This window comes from Patagioenas fasciata, chromosome Z (assembly GCF_037038585.1).
Source record: "Patagioenas fasciata isolate bPatFas1 chromosome Z, bPatFas1.hap1, whole genome shotgun sequence".
NCBI classification, from domain to species: domain Eukaryota; kingdom Metazoa; phylum Chordata; class Aves; order Columbiformes; family Columbidae; genus Patagioenas; species Patagioenas fasciata.
The window spans coordinates 36,011,092-36,028,149 of NC_092560.1; the positions used below are offsets into that span (position 1 = coordinate 36,011,092).

Sequence of the window (17,058 nt, forward strand, 5' to 3'; positions counted from 1 at the left end):
CACTGGATCCCCTGCTGGAAAACGCAGCTCAGTCATCCAAAGAGCATGCAGAGTCAGGTGGTAACACCTTCAGTAACAGGGGTAAAGAGGAACCTTATACATACAGCAAGGTAGGCAAGACTGCAGTATTTTCTTCTGTAAAGGTCTTCAAAGCCGGTGTATATTTCATCTGGACTGATGAGTTTGTTGATACATCAGAAATTCTACTCTTAGTCACAGCAAAACTGTATCTAGTCGAGTGTCTAGTTTCCAGCAGCAGTTCTCTGTAAGTATCTGCTACCAAAGTATTAGAAAGTGGTCATGTAAAGAACTGTCCTTCATTGGTAGATACTTCCAGCAATCTTCAACTCAGCCGATTTATTAGTTTATATGACTTTTATTATGCATATTTTGCAATGACCTAGCACACACTGGAGAGGAAACTAAAATCTGAAAAATCCATCAACAGCAAGACAGAATAAGTCTAATATCTTATTAGCATGAAAACTGCCAGAGAACACAGAAACACAAGAAATGTTATCCAGACACTTCCTTTTATTAGGACACTGAAAGAGTTTAAGGTACAAATGTTTTGTGTTACTTGTAAATATTTCCTCTGTTTAAGCAGCATTTACAGCTCATGTACATTTCTTGAGTCATCTTAAGATGCAAGACACTGTCGCGGTAGCAGCTTCATAGATCAGTGAATGCCAGCACTCCACAACCCTGTTTAAAATAATAAAGTCCAGATGGAGTGACAGAAAGGAGACAGTACACCATTATGTGCAGGGACTGGGATCAAATTTCAAAAGTGGGAAAAAAAAAATAAAAATAAAAGTTATTCAGCCATACCTCTCTCTCTTTCTTAATACTCTCCTTATGCACTTCACCTCGTATTCAAAAATAATGATTACTATAATAAACAGAAAAGGCATCTGTAGGTTTTTCTATAAAAACAACGAACCTACACAAATAACAATCAATTATTTTTAAATACTCAAGGAAAATAGATCTCTTTGTTAAAAAAATAATACATATATATATCATGTAGACATGCTTCTTCAAGCCAAAATGCCTTCATAATATGAATTATTTCCAGTCCATCCCCGTCCCCACATATTGCAAACAACTGCTTTCACCAGGACAATTTCAACAAATGGCCACCTTATTACACTTAGAATGCATTCATTCTCAACTATCAAAAACTAATCCTTCACAAAAAAAGCCCCAAAACATTTATTTTTTTATCACTATTTATTTTCCTGATGCTTCCACTTATCTGAAATTCTGTTCCAAATAGCTGGCAGAGCAAAACACATAAAATCAGTTGAATTAAAATTAAGAATCCAGATATTTATTTACAACAGAAACTTTGAAGAATGGGATAAGGCCCTTATGCATTTGATTCACCTCACAGTATCTGCTGAACTGCTTTCCATTTATTTATTAAGACCCCAGTCTCACTCCCACATCTGAAGAAATGGATGAAAACGTCCTTCTTCGTCCAAACATAACCACAAAGCAACTACAACAGGCTTGTTCATATATTTATCAGCCTAGAGCATTGAGAACTTAAGCACCTTAGCAGGCTTCTGATTTTTTAATGTCAAAAGTTTAACCAGAATCACCTGCTGTCTTCCTAACCCCAACCAAATTTTTTCCCAGAGCCATCCTTCTTTTCATCTGCTTGCTGTGTCAGAGACATTTATCAAAAAAGCCAAAACGAAGAGTGCCAGACATGCTTAAAATGGCCAGGGATATTCTCTCCACCAGCTACATCTCGTAAGCATCTTAATTTCTCAGAGACCATGTATATAACCTGTCAGTAAAACACTCATTATGACAGTACTCCAACTGCTATCAACCATAATGTGTTCGCTATAGTGTCATCTGAAGGCTTCTTTTCTAAATTCTTGTAAAAACAAATGGACAAAGGCCATTTTACCAATGTTTTAATGTTGAGTATATGTTTGCCAAATGAATCAGATGATAGTACCTCTTAGCAACATAACTGAACTGTTGTTCCATCAGAATCACTTAGTCACAGCTTTGAAACTGCCAGAAATCCCACTCTGCTTCCTGTCAATTTAGGTACTATCACTTCACTTTAAAGCAGAAAAACACCAAAAAACCAAACCAAACAAATAAAAACCCTAAAGCAACAAAATAAACCCATGTATCCAAAGGATGTTGCTAGTTCTCAAAAGCGCCAACAAAAAATTTCCTCCATTTGCAGACACTCCAAAACAAAATGCAAGAAGTGACTGTATATACTGCAACCTACTATTTCAATGCTAACTGGTTATTTTGTTACCTTCACTGGTTTACCTTGAACCCCCAAACCATTTATTACGCTGCATTGGAATCCAAGTACCTCCTTTGTTCCCAGCTTATACATCAAAAGCTTGAGTTTACTTGAATATTCAGGTTTCAATTATCAAACCAAAAATGGCTCACAATCTCCAAGTAGAGCGGTAAGTTTTCATTTCCATTTCTCACAGTCTCTGAAGATCTTGAGAATGTCGATTGTTCTGCACTACAGTTCCAGTCTGTAAAATGGGAATCATCTTCCTTCCCCACATTTTTGCTCTGTTAAATTGCTGGTTTGTCACAGGCTTTTACTCACTGTTAGAGAAAAACTTAAATGTCAGTGCAACAGGAATACTCTTTTCACATGGGGATGAATGCTTCTCTACATTGCACTGATAATGGTTTGACTATTTTGAATAGTCAAGCAATAATCACAAAAGTGGCCCAGCACAACTTCAGCTGGTTTATCTAAATATATGCTAATGAGAAGTTTTGAAAACCAGCACAGAGACAGTCACTGTGAACTGAAAGAGGCAATACAGACTATGCTCATCTGATGCAGAATATTCAACAAAATATGGTTGATCATGCTACAGAATCTAATTATATGACAAGTAAAAATCTGAATCAAACATGATTAAACCTTTTATTCAAAGAATGATGTTTCTCAAAAATAGTCCCGTAGTCCTTATAGCAGCAACCAAAAAGGTACACAAGTACAAAAACCAGAATACAGATCAGGCAGAATACAAAGTTTTTAAACAGGCATTCTCAAAGCAAAAACCTGAAATACATAGCTACAGTTTTTATTTTCTAAAAAGATACAGCTTACTGTCATTCTTCCTTACCAGCTTCCTCTGATTGGTGTAATGTGTCCATCAGTGTAATGTCCAACTGTTCTTACTGAAAATCCTAACAGCATAGCCTCCACATATTGCTATCTAATTAAATTGGGGGTTTATGTGCACCTATTGTGTTGTATTTCAGTAGTATTTGTACCACCTAAACTCTCATTAGCTAACTGTGAGTATTCCCCTCTAACATATAGCTGTTCAGAGATAAAACTTAGCACATGCCATTTCAGTGCTTCGAAGTAGTGTGACTAAGCTAAGTATTTAGCTGATGTTTCAAAATCTTGGTTCATTCTTCATGCTGCTTATGACTTGCCTTCAAGATTGCTGCGAAGTCCCCCTGACTGAACACACTGTAATGGAATTACACCAGTTTCACAATTCAGAGGTTTCAGTTTAGAGGTTTTAAAGTTAATTGTATGAAAAACCTCACCCATAATATCAAAAATGCATATAATTATGTATTAAATGCAGGAAGCAAATAGTATTTAATACAAATTTACCATTTAGATAATGGAATTCTCTGGCCAGGCATTTGTAAAAACTGGCTTCCAAAAATGGTTACAGAAAGACAGAAACAAAGAACTGAAGTTCCTCCTATAATTCAATAATAAATGATATAATATAGGAAAAATTATCTCTTAATGTGCTATTTTCTCCCTTTAAGCATATTAGTAACAGCCTATCTTCATTTGGAGGGGGTGGGGAGGAATAATCCCTTGACATTTATTTGAAGTTCCTACATTCTGAGAATATGCAGAGAAAAATATACATTTTAGATGTTTTTGGTGAAAGCTGAATGTTCATATACATTTTTTTAAACATTTCAGGTTTCGAAGAAATAAATTTAGAACTTTAAAAGATGCAACTTAGGAAAGAGTTATCCCCTTTTTAAGGAATGCTAGTAAATGGCAGAGTTTGAACCGAAAGTAAACTCTGTCATTCACCAGTTCCAAAATTCAGCACTCTCCCCCTCACTTGCATTTGTACCATTCTGGAACAATTGTGTTACTCAGTCAGGTTTCAATGCCATCAGTGGAAGAACCTGAATATCTGAAGTCACTATACAGTGTAAAACACTCATCCTGATAATTTGGGAAAGAGAAATCCGAAACAGCAGTCTAATTCAACACAGACTGTGCAGCTTCCTTCAGAAGTGATGCAGCTTTGTCCAGTTCTTGTTCTGTTTGTTCCACTGTTATCACTACTCGAATACTAGAAAAAGAAAAATAGAACATACATGGTAAACTTTACTCCTCGCCTTGAGCTTTAGACTTTTCTTGTACTAATTTTAACACATTAAGATCACTAACTCCAGGGAAATTATTATCAATTGAAATTCAACCAGGAACAAGACAAGACTAAACAGAAAAGGTCAGACTACTTCCTGCCCCCTCTTCCCTCCCTCTGAAATTTGACTGTTACCTTTTTCAACTGCAGATGTGCAGATCATGGAAATGAGCCTGGCAACAGGCAACATGCTGATCTTTGAGATCTAGGTAGTTTTCATACAGTTATTTCAGGGTATTAGCATCCTGTAACAGCAACTGAAAATATACCTCAAAATGGAGCCTTTCCCGGCTTTACAGGACCAATTATTCAGTCAAGTCTAATGAACAAAACCCCATCATCGTATGAAAAGAGACAAAGTGTCATATTCAATAAAATGAAATAATGCATTGACTTTCTACTAACCTGGGAGGAGGAAGACATTTTTCCTCTTTCTCCAGATAGCAGGCCTGAGTTAAAGCAATACCACTATTCATGCACTACAAATAAAGAACATACAGTAGTCGTCAATCTGGGAATTTCTGATGGCATATCTTTTTGATCACCAAATACATATAAATAACTTTTATGAGTTTGATGTCGGGATAACTTTAAGTTCCTTCCCACATGAGGTTTTGAAGGTTGTGCAAAATCACCTCTGATTCTGATACATCATAAACACATAAAACAGGTCAGCATGTACTTTCTTTAGCTTTCCTCTCCAAGTAATCAGACAAAAATGCTGTATTAAGTAGGCTATTACATCATATTTAAGCATATTTTCAAGGAAATCAACTTCAGAGTTTCTTTTTGTTGTGTAGTCTTGTTTACCTGCCATCTGAAATGTAAAACTTCCTCATCAACCTTCATCTCCTCCATGTGGGAGAAAGAGAACCAATGTGTATTGGAGATGGAAAAAATACGACATACAAAACATGAGATTCTTCACACAAGAAGAGCCCGTTTATGGACTCAAACACGCAAAATTACAGAAAACTAGACCTCAACTGGTTAAGATACATCACCGGAACTCTGTTCAAACAATAGCCATTATTTTTATGAACAGTGGAGAAGTTTTCTAAGCAACAGCTTTATACAGCAATTTAACTTGAGTTTTGAAGCACATAAAAGCAAATAATTATTTTCTGAAGTAAAATATCAAATATATATTTTAATCCAGTGCTACAGAACTAAAAATCTGAAGCAATAAATGGTTAGAAGATGGCCTTTATTGTACCCCTACAGCCAGCAAAGAAACTGAGTTTCTTGCAGCTCCGACAAGTTACCCAACAAACCTCCATACCCATATGCTCTTCATTACTCACATCCAAAGGCAATGATATATTTTAATTGTTATGGGGACACTTACATAATCCACAACTCTTCTGAGTAACTTCACATCATCTTCTCGAGATCCACAGCTCTTTTCCAACTGTAGGTGCAATGCTGGAGAAAAAGATTCTCCCACTACTTTTAAGCCAGAAATCCTAAAACAAATACAAAGCCTTTAATGCATACCCTACGCGAACACAGGCATTAAAGTTCCAGATAGCAGTATTCTCCCTTTCTATGTGGTGAGAGAGAACAGAGAGATATTTCACTTTACTAATACTAATGCAGAAAAAAGATACGTGCATTTCCAGCTTACAATAGGCAAAAGATGATACAAATTATCAAGTGAATGTCTTTAAGGAGTTTACTAAATGTAGTTTCAGCAAGTCTGTGTAATAATTTCTGAATTATTAATCATACTTGCAAAAGGATGAGTAGCTATAATGAAAGGATCCCTACAAAGATGTAGTAGAAATGTTCCTGTTAGGCCTGTATGTTGCTTATAAAAACACAGCTAGTTAAGTCAAGCCTTTGGAGTCTGCATTAAGAAAATAAATAATAATAAATCTTTTAATCCATCTATAAGATAGGAAGAAGAAACACAGTTTATTTTTTTGGCAAGACTTCTGATTTTCAACTATTTCCTGTAGAAAACCTTTACAAGATAATCTGGCATGTAGTAAGAAGCTCCTCTAAAACTAGTTATATTACCACAATTGCTCTCACATCTGTACATGGAGACAGCTGTTAATTGGATTCCTAGAATTTGATTGAACAATTGACATTTGGTTGTCAAAAATTATTAACATTTGATTGTAATTGTCCTGACACTTCATATCATCATATTCTGGACTTAGTTATTCCCCTCCAAAAAACTGTATCCAATACCCAAGCAAGACCTTTGGTCTCCAAAATTAACAGCTCCCATAAACACATGTCCACCATCAGCTGTAATTTTGATTTCCCGACTTCAATGAGCTTGCCTCCCATGCATTGTATATGTATACCCTCATTTTCAAATGAGTTTTCTATTTTTACAAAGTTGAAGACTCAGTGAGAGCAGAAGAGATGTTAAATCCATAAACAGCAGAACTGGAGCCTTTAGAAGAGACAACTGGCACTACAAACACATTGAAATCAATTACAACCTTGAAAAAATAAAATTATACTCTAGCACTGAAATAATCTTGCATTATTTCTACAATGCTATTTCAGTTCACAATCCATTCCAAGACGACAAATCAAACTGCTATTTTTCTTCAGCCACAAAACTGCAAACATTCTGGTGTCATCCACCTACACTTGAAAACTAACCAAACAGGTGATTTATTTAATACACAAGTACACACACTGCATTCGTATCACTACTGCATGCACATCTAGGGATTTCGGATACAACATTTGGTAACAGGAAGGACAAGGAAAAGCACTCCGATGTCCAGCTACAAGGTAGAAAGACAATAAACAGTATAGCTGTACAACATATCCATTCTTAATTACATTCCCTAGGAGTGACCTGACTTGTGAGAAGAAGGATTCTACAAGCAGGGAAATCTGACTAGAGGTCAGATGAAGTTTCATTGTAATTTAAATCTATTTGCTGGAAAATAGAGTTTAAGACAAGTTACTAAAACAATTAGGTTTTGTTTAGAGAGACACAGCTTCTAGTTATAAACCAGACATAATTCTTCAATTGAAACAGACAATCATAAACTGCCCCGCTCCAAAGATTTAATGAGAAAAGATGAGTAGGAAGAAAGCCTTGTATCACGTCCATTCAAACTGAGTATTTGCCTGAAGAGCCTGCTTTGAATTTGCTATACACTTACTCATAGAGGCTGCTAACAAGTTTCAAATTAATTTTCATCTTGGAACTTTTTCTGTTAGTCACAGCTGTTGCATACTGAAGAACATAATTCATCTTACCCAACTATTTGAAGAAACCCAGGAGTTTCACATGAGGCCTTCTGATGGCGATACCTTACTTTTCCTGTAAAGTATTAACTATGTTTTCTGAGCTTCTGTCAAATCACAATTCAACAAGTACTTAAGAATCCAGTGCACGCACACTGTAACACTCCTGGAATCAGAATTCACTTTCCTAGGAAATGCTGGGTAAGTTTCATTTTCAAACAAAAACTTCCACACAAAAGAGAGAGTATCCTGAAAGATCCGATTTTTAAGTAACAAAGGAACAAAACTAGCCTCCTGAATGCCAATGCTCCTTTTAAGGCTTGTTCTACATTAGTAAATTAAATATGCCCTGGACTGTTCTTTGGCCCTGTGGTGAATGCGTATGGAATAACTCGTCCCTTCCAATGCCTAACATTGTGTGATTCTGTGAATCACATCCATACTTTCAAAATATGAGTCACCATGTCAGGGTGGCCACATTCAAAGTGACTACTGGGAACATCTCCTGGTTTTCAAGGGATACCTACCTACTACTGTTGTGCTTTGTAAAAAACCACAAAATTCTGTTCCACCCATCCTGGCCTCCTGCAAGAGAGCTTCTTTGTTTATGTTCACTAAGACACTAGATATTTTTAAATACAAGACAGAAATTTCCTTCATCTGAGATTGTTAAGAAAGGTAAGAATATTCCTAATTTCTGTTAATCATCCCATCTTTTATTACATTTTCATATATTTTATAAACTGACATAGACAATAAGCAAGTACTTCTATGCAGAATTCAGAAGAATTCTTCCATTTCTCCTACAAACCAGCACTTGGCTTATATTCAGAACAGGAATGAACACCAGATATTCCTTTAACTTGCAACACTACAGCTTCTTCCCCCACCATTGTCCATATAAAGACCAACATTTTTTGAACATTAATTATGCATTGACACTTTGGCCAAAATAAAGACTTCCTTTGCTTTTAGTTTGTTCCTCTCACTGTATTTGCACTATCATGAGAAAGGAGAAAAGCTGTGTATTCTTTCCCACTTCCTTTGTGTACAGTTCAACTGCCAATTAACACTCTTTTAAACCAACAGTTACTTCCACTGTATCATAGTGAGAGCACTGTAAAGAACTGTAGTCAAGCAGCAGCCATGGTTAGGCAGGGAAGATGAGTGCATATAACACCACAGCATTAAAAAAAGCTTTTTCTGAAAACTTTGCCTTCTTTTCCAACAATTGCACACTTCTTATAGTGAGGTCATTAATTGAAGAAAAAACAACACACTGGACCCTGCAAATGTTAATTCAAATCTTCTCTCTGATGCTGCTTTATGCAATTGTTAGGATAGTTTTCATGCTAGAGGGCTTCCCAATTCCCTGGTGCTATTACATCTTTCAAGTTCTTTTCTGTATGACGTAGAAGAACTATTTATTTTGCAATTTTTGGGGGCCTCTACATTACCACATTTTGCAACAAGGCAAAAATGCAAAAGTCCTATTACAGACACGCAGGTATTTTGCCTACTTGTTGATTCATGACCATACTAATCACTGAATTTAAGTGAAAAAGTAGAATCAATCACAGGATAGAAAAGTACCAGCCATGACTTATTCACTTCTGGTTTGTCCTGAATATTAACAAGTAAAAGGTTGACAATTTTTCCTTTTATTTTTTCCCACATTTTAAACACATTTATAATTATCAACTAAAAATGACAGGTAGAGAAGAATATTACAATTATTCTTCTTTTAGCTCAATCATAACATTACTATGAACGAAGAGATGCTAATAGTTTTCAAGTTACTCTAAAATTTTAATTTCAAGCATAGAAGCACCTGGGTATCTTTGACCTGAAAGCTTATGCATTTTAAATCATGTGGAAACAAACCATGTAGAAACAGAACACAGCTAAAGGAGACAAGGATTATTTGATGGTAGGATTATTCCAAAGCAGCTGAATGTAGCCAAAGTTCTAACATAAAACATCAACTAAGCATGAAACTACACATTTGGAATAACAAGCAGCTCACACTGAGTAACTAAGTGACTAATACTACAAAAAAATCAGCTAGTATAATAAATTGTGCATTACAGATTTTGTGTGCACGTTCAAACATTGTTCACTTCTGTAATACGTAACAGAACACTTTTAAAGAAAATTATTTGTAAAATACCACCTAAGGTATCTATTCTGCATATTAAACAGTTGTTGAATACTCACTGTAATTTCTATATTTTTTTAGTATCAAAACCTGTCAGGAAAAAAAGCTATTACTCAGGATAGCCATCTTTTAAAACAGGATAGTGTTAGGAAATTTTAAACAGAATCTTGATTTTTCAGATAAATTCTAGGAATTTTCTATGTGCCTCTAGAATAATGAGTACTTTCTATTACTATTCACCATTCGAGTCTCATATGTAAGAACAATATTGTACTAAAAGTGATTGCAAGATGCACTGAGTTGTCTGAAAGACCATCTGCTAAGCTACACCCCAAATGGTTTTACTTAAACTTTTTTTTTCCCCAAATGCTTATCAATACTTCGTACTATTGAAAGCTATCACACTCTCCTGAAGACTTAAATTTGTAAGGGCTTGAAAACATCCTCACTAGCATTAAGGTGTAATCTCATTTCCATATTTGTACAGGGATTTTAAAAACTCATCTTAGCAGCATAACAGAGACAGCTGGGAAAGCTGGGTATGTCTTCATTTAACACATACATTACTTAGCATACATATCACAGTCTAAGCATCTCTAAAGCCAGAAACAGATTTGGGCAAGGGCAGTTCTTTAAAGCTGGTATTATGGAAGCATGGTCAAATCAACAACAGTCAGAAAAACACCAATAGACACACTTACCCCTGTAAAGCTTTGTGAATTCGTTCGCATTTAGCTCGGAGAGTCTGAAAAATGTCTACACACACACATACACAAAAATAAAGGAAAGGCTTAGATATCCTGTTTCTGTATTACATTTCTGTAAGTATAAAACTTTTTTGAAAGCATCTGGAAGGAAATCTAAAATATAGATATCTATCGAAGTACTATATCTTTTCACTACTCTTCATAATGTTCCTGATTCCCATTTCTTCCAAGAAATGACAGGCTTTTAAAATCTGACAAATGCATTACTTGCCTTTATCTTGTTACTTCAGCTGCACTGGTTCATGATCATATGGGAACGATGACACAAACACTTGGTAATGGGATTGAAATGGCAGGTCCAGCTTATTTATATCTATAAAATATCTACAGACATGCAGACTCTGTTCCTTACTCTTTTCACCAGGTCACTGCAGATTCTTAAACAGGGAACCTTGACTCCTGGATCTGCAAACCTTGGTTCTTTTCCTCAGTAAAGGTTGACTCTTCACTACAGCTAACAGTCCCATAACTTACTCATATTTTTCTTGCATTTGTTTAACTTCTGAGGACTAGGTGTGGGCTACCCAGTAGTTTTTATTTAGTCGTGACAAATTAAATACTGCACCTCTCTGCAGATGTTCTCAAGTCTGTTGACACTAAGGAAGGTTAAAAACAAATTCACACAGACTTGGCCAATTTTGTTCTTTTCATACGCCTCTTACCTCCTCCACCCCCTGCCAAGAAATGTCTCTTAGATTCTAGCAACAAGAGCAATTATCTGACTCCTCAGTGGAAACTCCTGCCTGCCAGCTTTATCCAAAGGTCCTGTACTTGGTCTTGTCTCAATGCTTACTTGGAGAAGAAAAAAAATTATGTAGTGCAAGTGGAAAGGAATGGGTTGTTCAGTCCTGAGGAAATACATTCCCATTTGTTTTTCTTTAACTTGTCCTTGCTCCATTTGTCTTGAAGGAATTTATTTTCAAGGAAGAATCATATCACTAGTCTATAAAGCAGAATAACTTCTTATTTGCTTAGTGATAACCATCTCTGTCCCTCCTAGCCTCAACTAACTCTCCCGTTTTCATGTGGAAGAAGTGGAGGAAACACTGAAGAATAAAAGTAGGATGGGAAGTTAGGTGAAGAAAAAAATCATGCATGTAAAATTAATCAGCTGAAAAAGAGAAAGGATTTAGAAGACTAAACAGATGAGGAATTGAAGTAACTCATACTTCTCTCAACTAATTTTGGGTGAAGCAAGACTAAAGAATAAGATTTTCCTGAATTAAGTACCTGGATTATCTTCCATAATATTCAGAGCCTCAATAGCAGCAGCAGCTAACAAAGGAGGTAGGGATGCAGAAAAGCAGTAGCCTTGACCAGACAATCGCTGTGGGGGAAAAAGAAAAGAATAATAATAATTTTTAAAAATAACTTTTTTGTTTATAGCAGTATAGACAATGTTTTAAAAGTTAATTCATGTATATTTAAACAGCCTTTCCTCCACTCTTCCAGGTTCATGGAGGATTTAAAGTACGTCTCCATTCCACCTGCAATATTTCATAGAACCAGACAGTTTCTGTATAGAATCAAATGTTGCATATAACTTATAACACTCCTTGCAAATTGATGCTATTAACTAACTCTTATTTCTAATTAATTAATCCTGCCACATCATATAAAAATGAGACCTGGCTTACCTGATGGTCAATAATAAAAGATCTTCCACAGCAAAATCCTCCAATAGAAGCCAGTGAATTTTCCATGTTTGCACTAATAAGATCTATATCATCAATCTGCCAGTTAAATTGACAAGTTATTAACAGATGTTTTTGAGTACATCAAGTCTATAAGATAAATCTATTAAAGATGTATCTTTTTTCATATTACCATCAATACTAGAGAAGATCTACCAAACTATCACATATTAAAATGAAGCTACAAGTGAAATAATGATTTTAAGCAATAAGGGGACTTGAGAAATTGAGATCTATGGATCTGTAGCTGATTTACATAGGATCACACTCTTCCAGGCATTGCAATGTGAAGAACATAAACAGAAAAAGTAAATTACATAGACACAGGTGACAATTCCTCAAAGCACTGTGACAGCATGCTTTAAGAATGTAATTAGTCCAACTGTAGCAAGTAGGAGTTAGAATGTGATCAAAATTGACCATAAGCCTAGTTAAATCAGAATGTGAACCTTAGAGACACAGCTGTCTTATTTCACTTGTTAGTTGCAAACATATTTTTTTTGCCAGGCTCTGTAATGCACACTTATGACCACTGCTACAAATTCCCATTCTGAGCAGACAACACTGAAAGATTATGTTTGTAAATGAATTTAACATAGAAGAAAATTAATCAGATGGCACTTGGCAAGCATCACAGTAGCATTGTTTGCTTCCTTTTCTAAAGCTGTTTAACATTCCTTTTTCTATTTTCCACATTTGGTATTAAGACACCTACAATTAAAACAATACGAGATAAGAGAAGACTGAATGAATTCTCAGAATTTGATATTTCACTTCCAAACTGAACTCGGACACTGTCAGAATGTAGTGATAGATGCTCCATACTAAGACACTGGCAATCGAAAGAGCACTTCTTCCTTCCCCACCTCAGGTGCTTGTGATAGCAAACAACTGCAAGGACACTGCTTAGGATTTCCAAATTACTCTGTAGCTGAATAAACACTACAAAAGGTAGACTCCTGGAAAAATACTTTGGTTTAACCTGTTAGTAGAGTAGTAAGACAACTTATTTGAAAGAACCATCAAAAGCTTTATCCTACATGGTATTTCAAAAAGATGGACCCAATTTGAAATCACATTTCTTTGAAACTGGGTCTACATTTTTCAAACACCCTGTATATTTCCCTCAGAGGAGTAAAAGGCAATAGAGCAAGGCACACGGGTTATACACTGAAAAGATTTTTCTGACTTAGCCCTAGCTTCCAAATATTTCTGTGCAAGTATGATACTTTCAAGTGTATATGGCTGGAAAATACTCATCTCACTGAGTCTCCAAAAAAAAGCATAAAGTTATGCATTGTAATAATTCTTTTGTTATCTTCCCCATTAAACATAAGTAAAATTATTTCAAGTAAGCACATGAAAGAAAAGTGCCAAGATCTGAATGATTTAAAACTGACAAAGTATGTGTAAGTTTCTATTGTACATTACTAAACACTGCTAATGCTACAGGTATAAGAAATCTATTACTCAATTTGCTCCTGTACAAGTTTCTTGCTCACAACAAAACTCACAAAAAAGCACTTACATTTATTCCAAAGTGTTCAGTAATTCCTCTTCCATGTTCTCCAAGGACTCCAAAGGAAAGGCTCTCCTCCAAAAATATTCTCACTTTGTATTTATACTTCAATTTTATCTAAAATAGAGCAAATGATATAAAATACAAGTCAAGCTCATCAGAATTTGGTAAGAAAATGCATGGTGCAGGTAAGGTAAAGAAAGACAAGTACAGTATCCTGAATACTGCAAATCTGTCAGCTCTAGAGTTGTGTCCTGACATGAAGACATTTAAAAAGCCTTCAAAATTCTTCCACCATGTAAGACTAAATTTCATAAATGTTCACATACTAAAACAACTTTGATTTTTTCTTTTAAAATAAGCTATCTAGTACTTTCAAGATTATGCATTTTCACAGCATTCCTTCCATTATCTACTAGAATTAGTCAACACAAAAAGCCAATTTATGCTGAATAGCAAATGTTTTCCTTGGAGTCACTGCTTATGACAAGGTTTCTTTGCAATTTTGGGGAGGGTGGTGGTTTAGATATTACTCAGTTTAATGATCCAGTATCATACAGCATAGCTGAAAATACAGTATATTTTACAGGTTAAAAACTAAGATCACGATCAGATATTCATTTGCAAGTCTCATTACATATAGCTTCAGAATCCTAATCCTGATCAAAAGTTTCAAAGTAATGTAAAATTTGGAATTGCTGTTTATCAGCAGAGTTTAAGAAAGCAATAAGGTAAACAAAAAAACTGCATGCAGAGCTTTTCTGTGTGGGCTTAACTATATGTTACTACTATTTCATCAGCCACATGTCTTCATATGGAGAGCCTAAAAGGCAAACTGAAACCACTTACCAATTCTGGAAGAGGGCAAACATCTCCTGTGTTCATATACAATCCTTCGACTACAATAAATCTTCGAGTTACACGGGCCTTGCGAGGATTCTTCAGAGAAAGATATGGTTTCAGATTATATAAATTGTTACTAACAAGCAAGGGGCTCTGGAGATTTTTTGATAGGGAAGGACAGTAATGGGAAGGGAAGGAAGGTAATGTCTCTTTTTCAAGATTCTACTTAAGTTTAAATAGTGTTTATCATTTGTAACAAAAGTTGTAATGCTTCACTGGCCTAGTTGATTTTTTGTTTTTTGTTTTTTTCTTGTAATAATTTTAAAGCTTTTAACTCTCACACAAGATTTAAAATGCCTTGTTTTGCAACAAATCATAACAAACCCATACAACCACAAAATAAATACTAACAAATCTTTGCTTCTATTATATTAATCTGAGCATTTAGAAGGCTTTGTGTTTTATGCACCAGGATTCGCACTGCAGCACAAACACAAGTTGTGTCTTCATAAAACACAATCCATAAGTATTTGTAACATTCAAGTTACAAACTCCTTGTTCGATCTCTGGACAATGGAGGCATAAAGAATATCCTGCACTGGCTTCTGTTTAAACTTCAAAGGTTAGATTTTTGTTCCTTTAGCACAGTCTACTCCATAAGTCGGACCAACTCTAGTGGTATGATCTACCCTTTCCTAGTCAGTACATCTGAGTTAAACACACATGGTCTATATCAAGCTCTTGGCCACCAACTTTATGTTCACATTCAGCTAATTACATTACGAAATGAAGCATGCAGCTAAATCAAAGCACTCTGCCCTAACAAACCAAATGTGTTACACAAATTGCATCACTAGTCTGTCAACCACATCTAAAAACTCATGTAAAGATTATCCGACAAGACGTATTTTTCATTAAGGTAATGTAACTACTGTGTTGTCCAGAAATTTGCTATTAATCAGATCCATTACTGATTTAGACTGATGTTAGCTGATTTGCTTATAATTACGCAGTTCATCTACTTTATTTTTATTATGCGTTAGCACAAAATCGGCTTTCTTCCAATTGTCTGTAACTCTGCAGCATTCTGTGAACAAGGTACATAATGGTGATAGCTCTTCAGCTAATTCTTTTAAAATTAATGAAGTTATCTGTACTTGCTGATACTGACTTCAGCAGCTGCTTTTGGACACCCTTTTGTATTCCTGTCAGAATGGGAAGCAAGCCATCAAACTGACCCAATTTTTTCGAGAAAAAGAATATCTTAAGGGTTGAGTGCAAGATAGGGGAAGAGTCTAAGAAAATAAGAACCATACTGATTTTACAAATTAAAAAGTTAGGACTAGCCATTTTTGTGCTGATTTTACAGTGCAGCATTTAAACTGATAATTAACTTACATTATTTATTAGGTAAATGCAGTGATACAAATTTCTAAGTCAAAAAAATAGTTCCATAATAGTTTTTTTAAAAAATAAAATAATCTCACACTTCAGTCATCTGCCCATAAAGGTATTCCCCCACTACCAACACCTATAAGCTCACTTCCAGTGGTTATGCAGGTAAATGCAACTAAAAAAATTAATTTTTTTTTAAATCCACCTTAATTACACATGCAATATTAACCATTCAAGAAATGTAGGAAAACCAAGTAAGTGCCTAGAAGCATTGCATCCATTCATTTATACAACACAGTATAAACAAAAACAAACATGGGGGAGGTGGCACAAAAGAGTACAAATATTTCTTCAAAGGAATGGTACCTTTTGATCTTCAGTCTCTTGTTCCTTCAACAGTCGTTCAAGGTCAGCCATATCATTATGCTTAAATAACTTGATGTTACTACGAGATGCTTGTAAACCCTTCTGAATAGCAAAGCAGGCAGCTTCATCTCTGTAAATACAGCAAGCCCTTCTAAGTTTGCACTAGGTTTAACAATTATTCAAAGAAAGCTGGCTATTAGGACTGTGCTGCTTTCGAGCAAATATCTGTACTTAGGTGCAGCTAAAACTAGATTTATTAAAGCATCATATATTTTCTTTACGCTTTGAAAACTCATTTTCAAAGCTTCTCAACTTTCCTATGCACTACAACCACTGAAAGCGAGCCAACAGCTTTTTTTCTTGAAGTGTACACTGGTCCTTTTGTTTGCATGTGACACCAGTTTATTTGAGCACAGCGTTCCATGGACCAGGTATACTACCGCGGTAATCATCCCAGAAACCTCTCACTCCATCTGCTCTGGGTCTTAGAAAAAAAGTGCCTGTGACATTTATAGTGGTCCTTCAAGTATTCACAATCTGCTTTTTAATATCCTTTGGGAATTACTATCTCAGTCTTCAAAGAACTATCCGTCATTTTTAAGTACTGGAAAAGCAAATCTCTGAACACGATAGGGTATCCAATTTCACGGTTGCTTAAGTT

At 35.4% G+C, this 17,058-nt stretch overlaps 1 protein-coding gene across 1 annotated transcript in view; it reads right to left on the reverse strand.

Moving 5' to 3' along the window:
* Nucleotides 1-2,910: 2,910 nt before the first annotated feature.
* SPTLC1 (serine palmitoyltransferase long chain base subunit 1) overlaps nt 2,911-17,058 on the reverse strand; it is a 34,545-nt gene continuing 20,397 nt past the window's right edge. The window contains exons 7-15 of the mRNA XM_065861089.2: nt 16,398-16,527; nt 14,643-14,732; nt 13,803-13,910; nt 12,218-12,313; nt 11,811-11,907; nt 10,515-10,569; nt 5,779-5,896; nt 4,836-4,909; nt 2,911-4,355 (exon numbers count right to left, since the gene is read on the reverse strand). Coding sequence (XP_065717161.1) covers nt 4,262-4,355; nt 4,836-4,909; nt 5,779-5,896; nt 10,515-10,569; nt 11,811-11,907; nt 12,218-12,313; nt 13,803-13,910; nt 14,643-14,732; nt 16,398-16,527 — 862 coding nt within the window. The 3' untranslated portion in view covers nt 2,911-4,261. The remainder of the gene's footprint in view (nt 4,356-4,835; nt 4,910-5,778; nt 5,897-10,514; nt 10,570-11,810; nt 11,908-12,217; nt 12,314-13,802; nt 13,911-14,642; nt 14,733-16,397; nt 16,528-17,058) is intronic.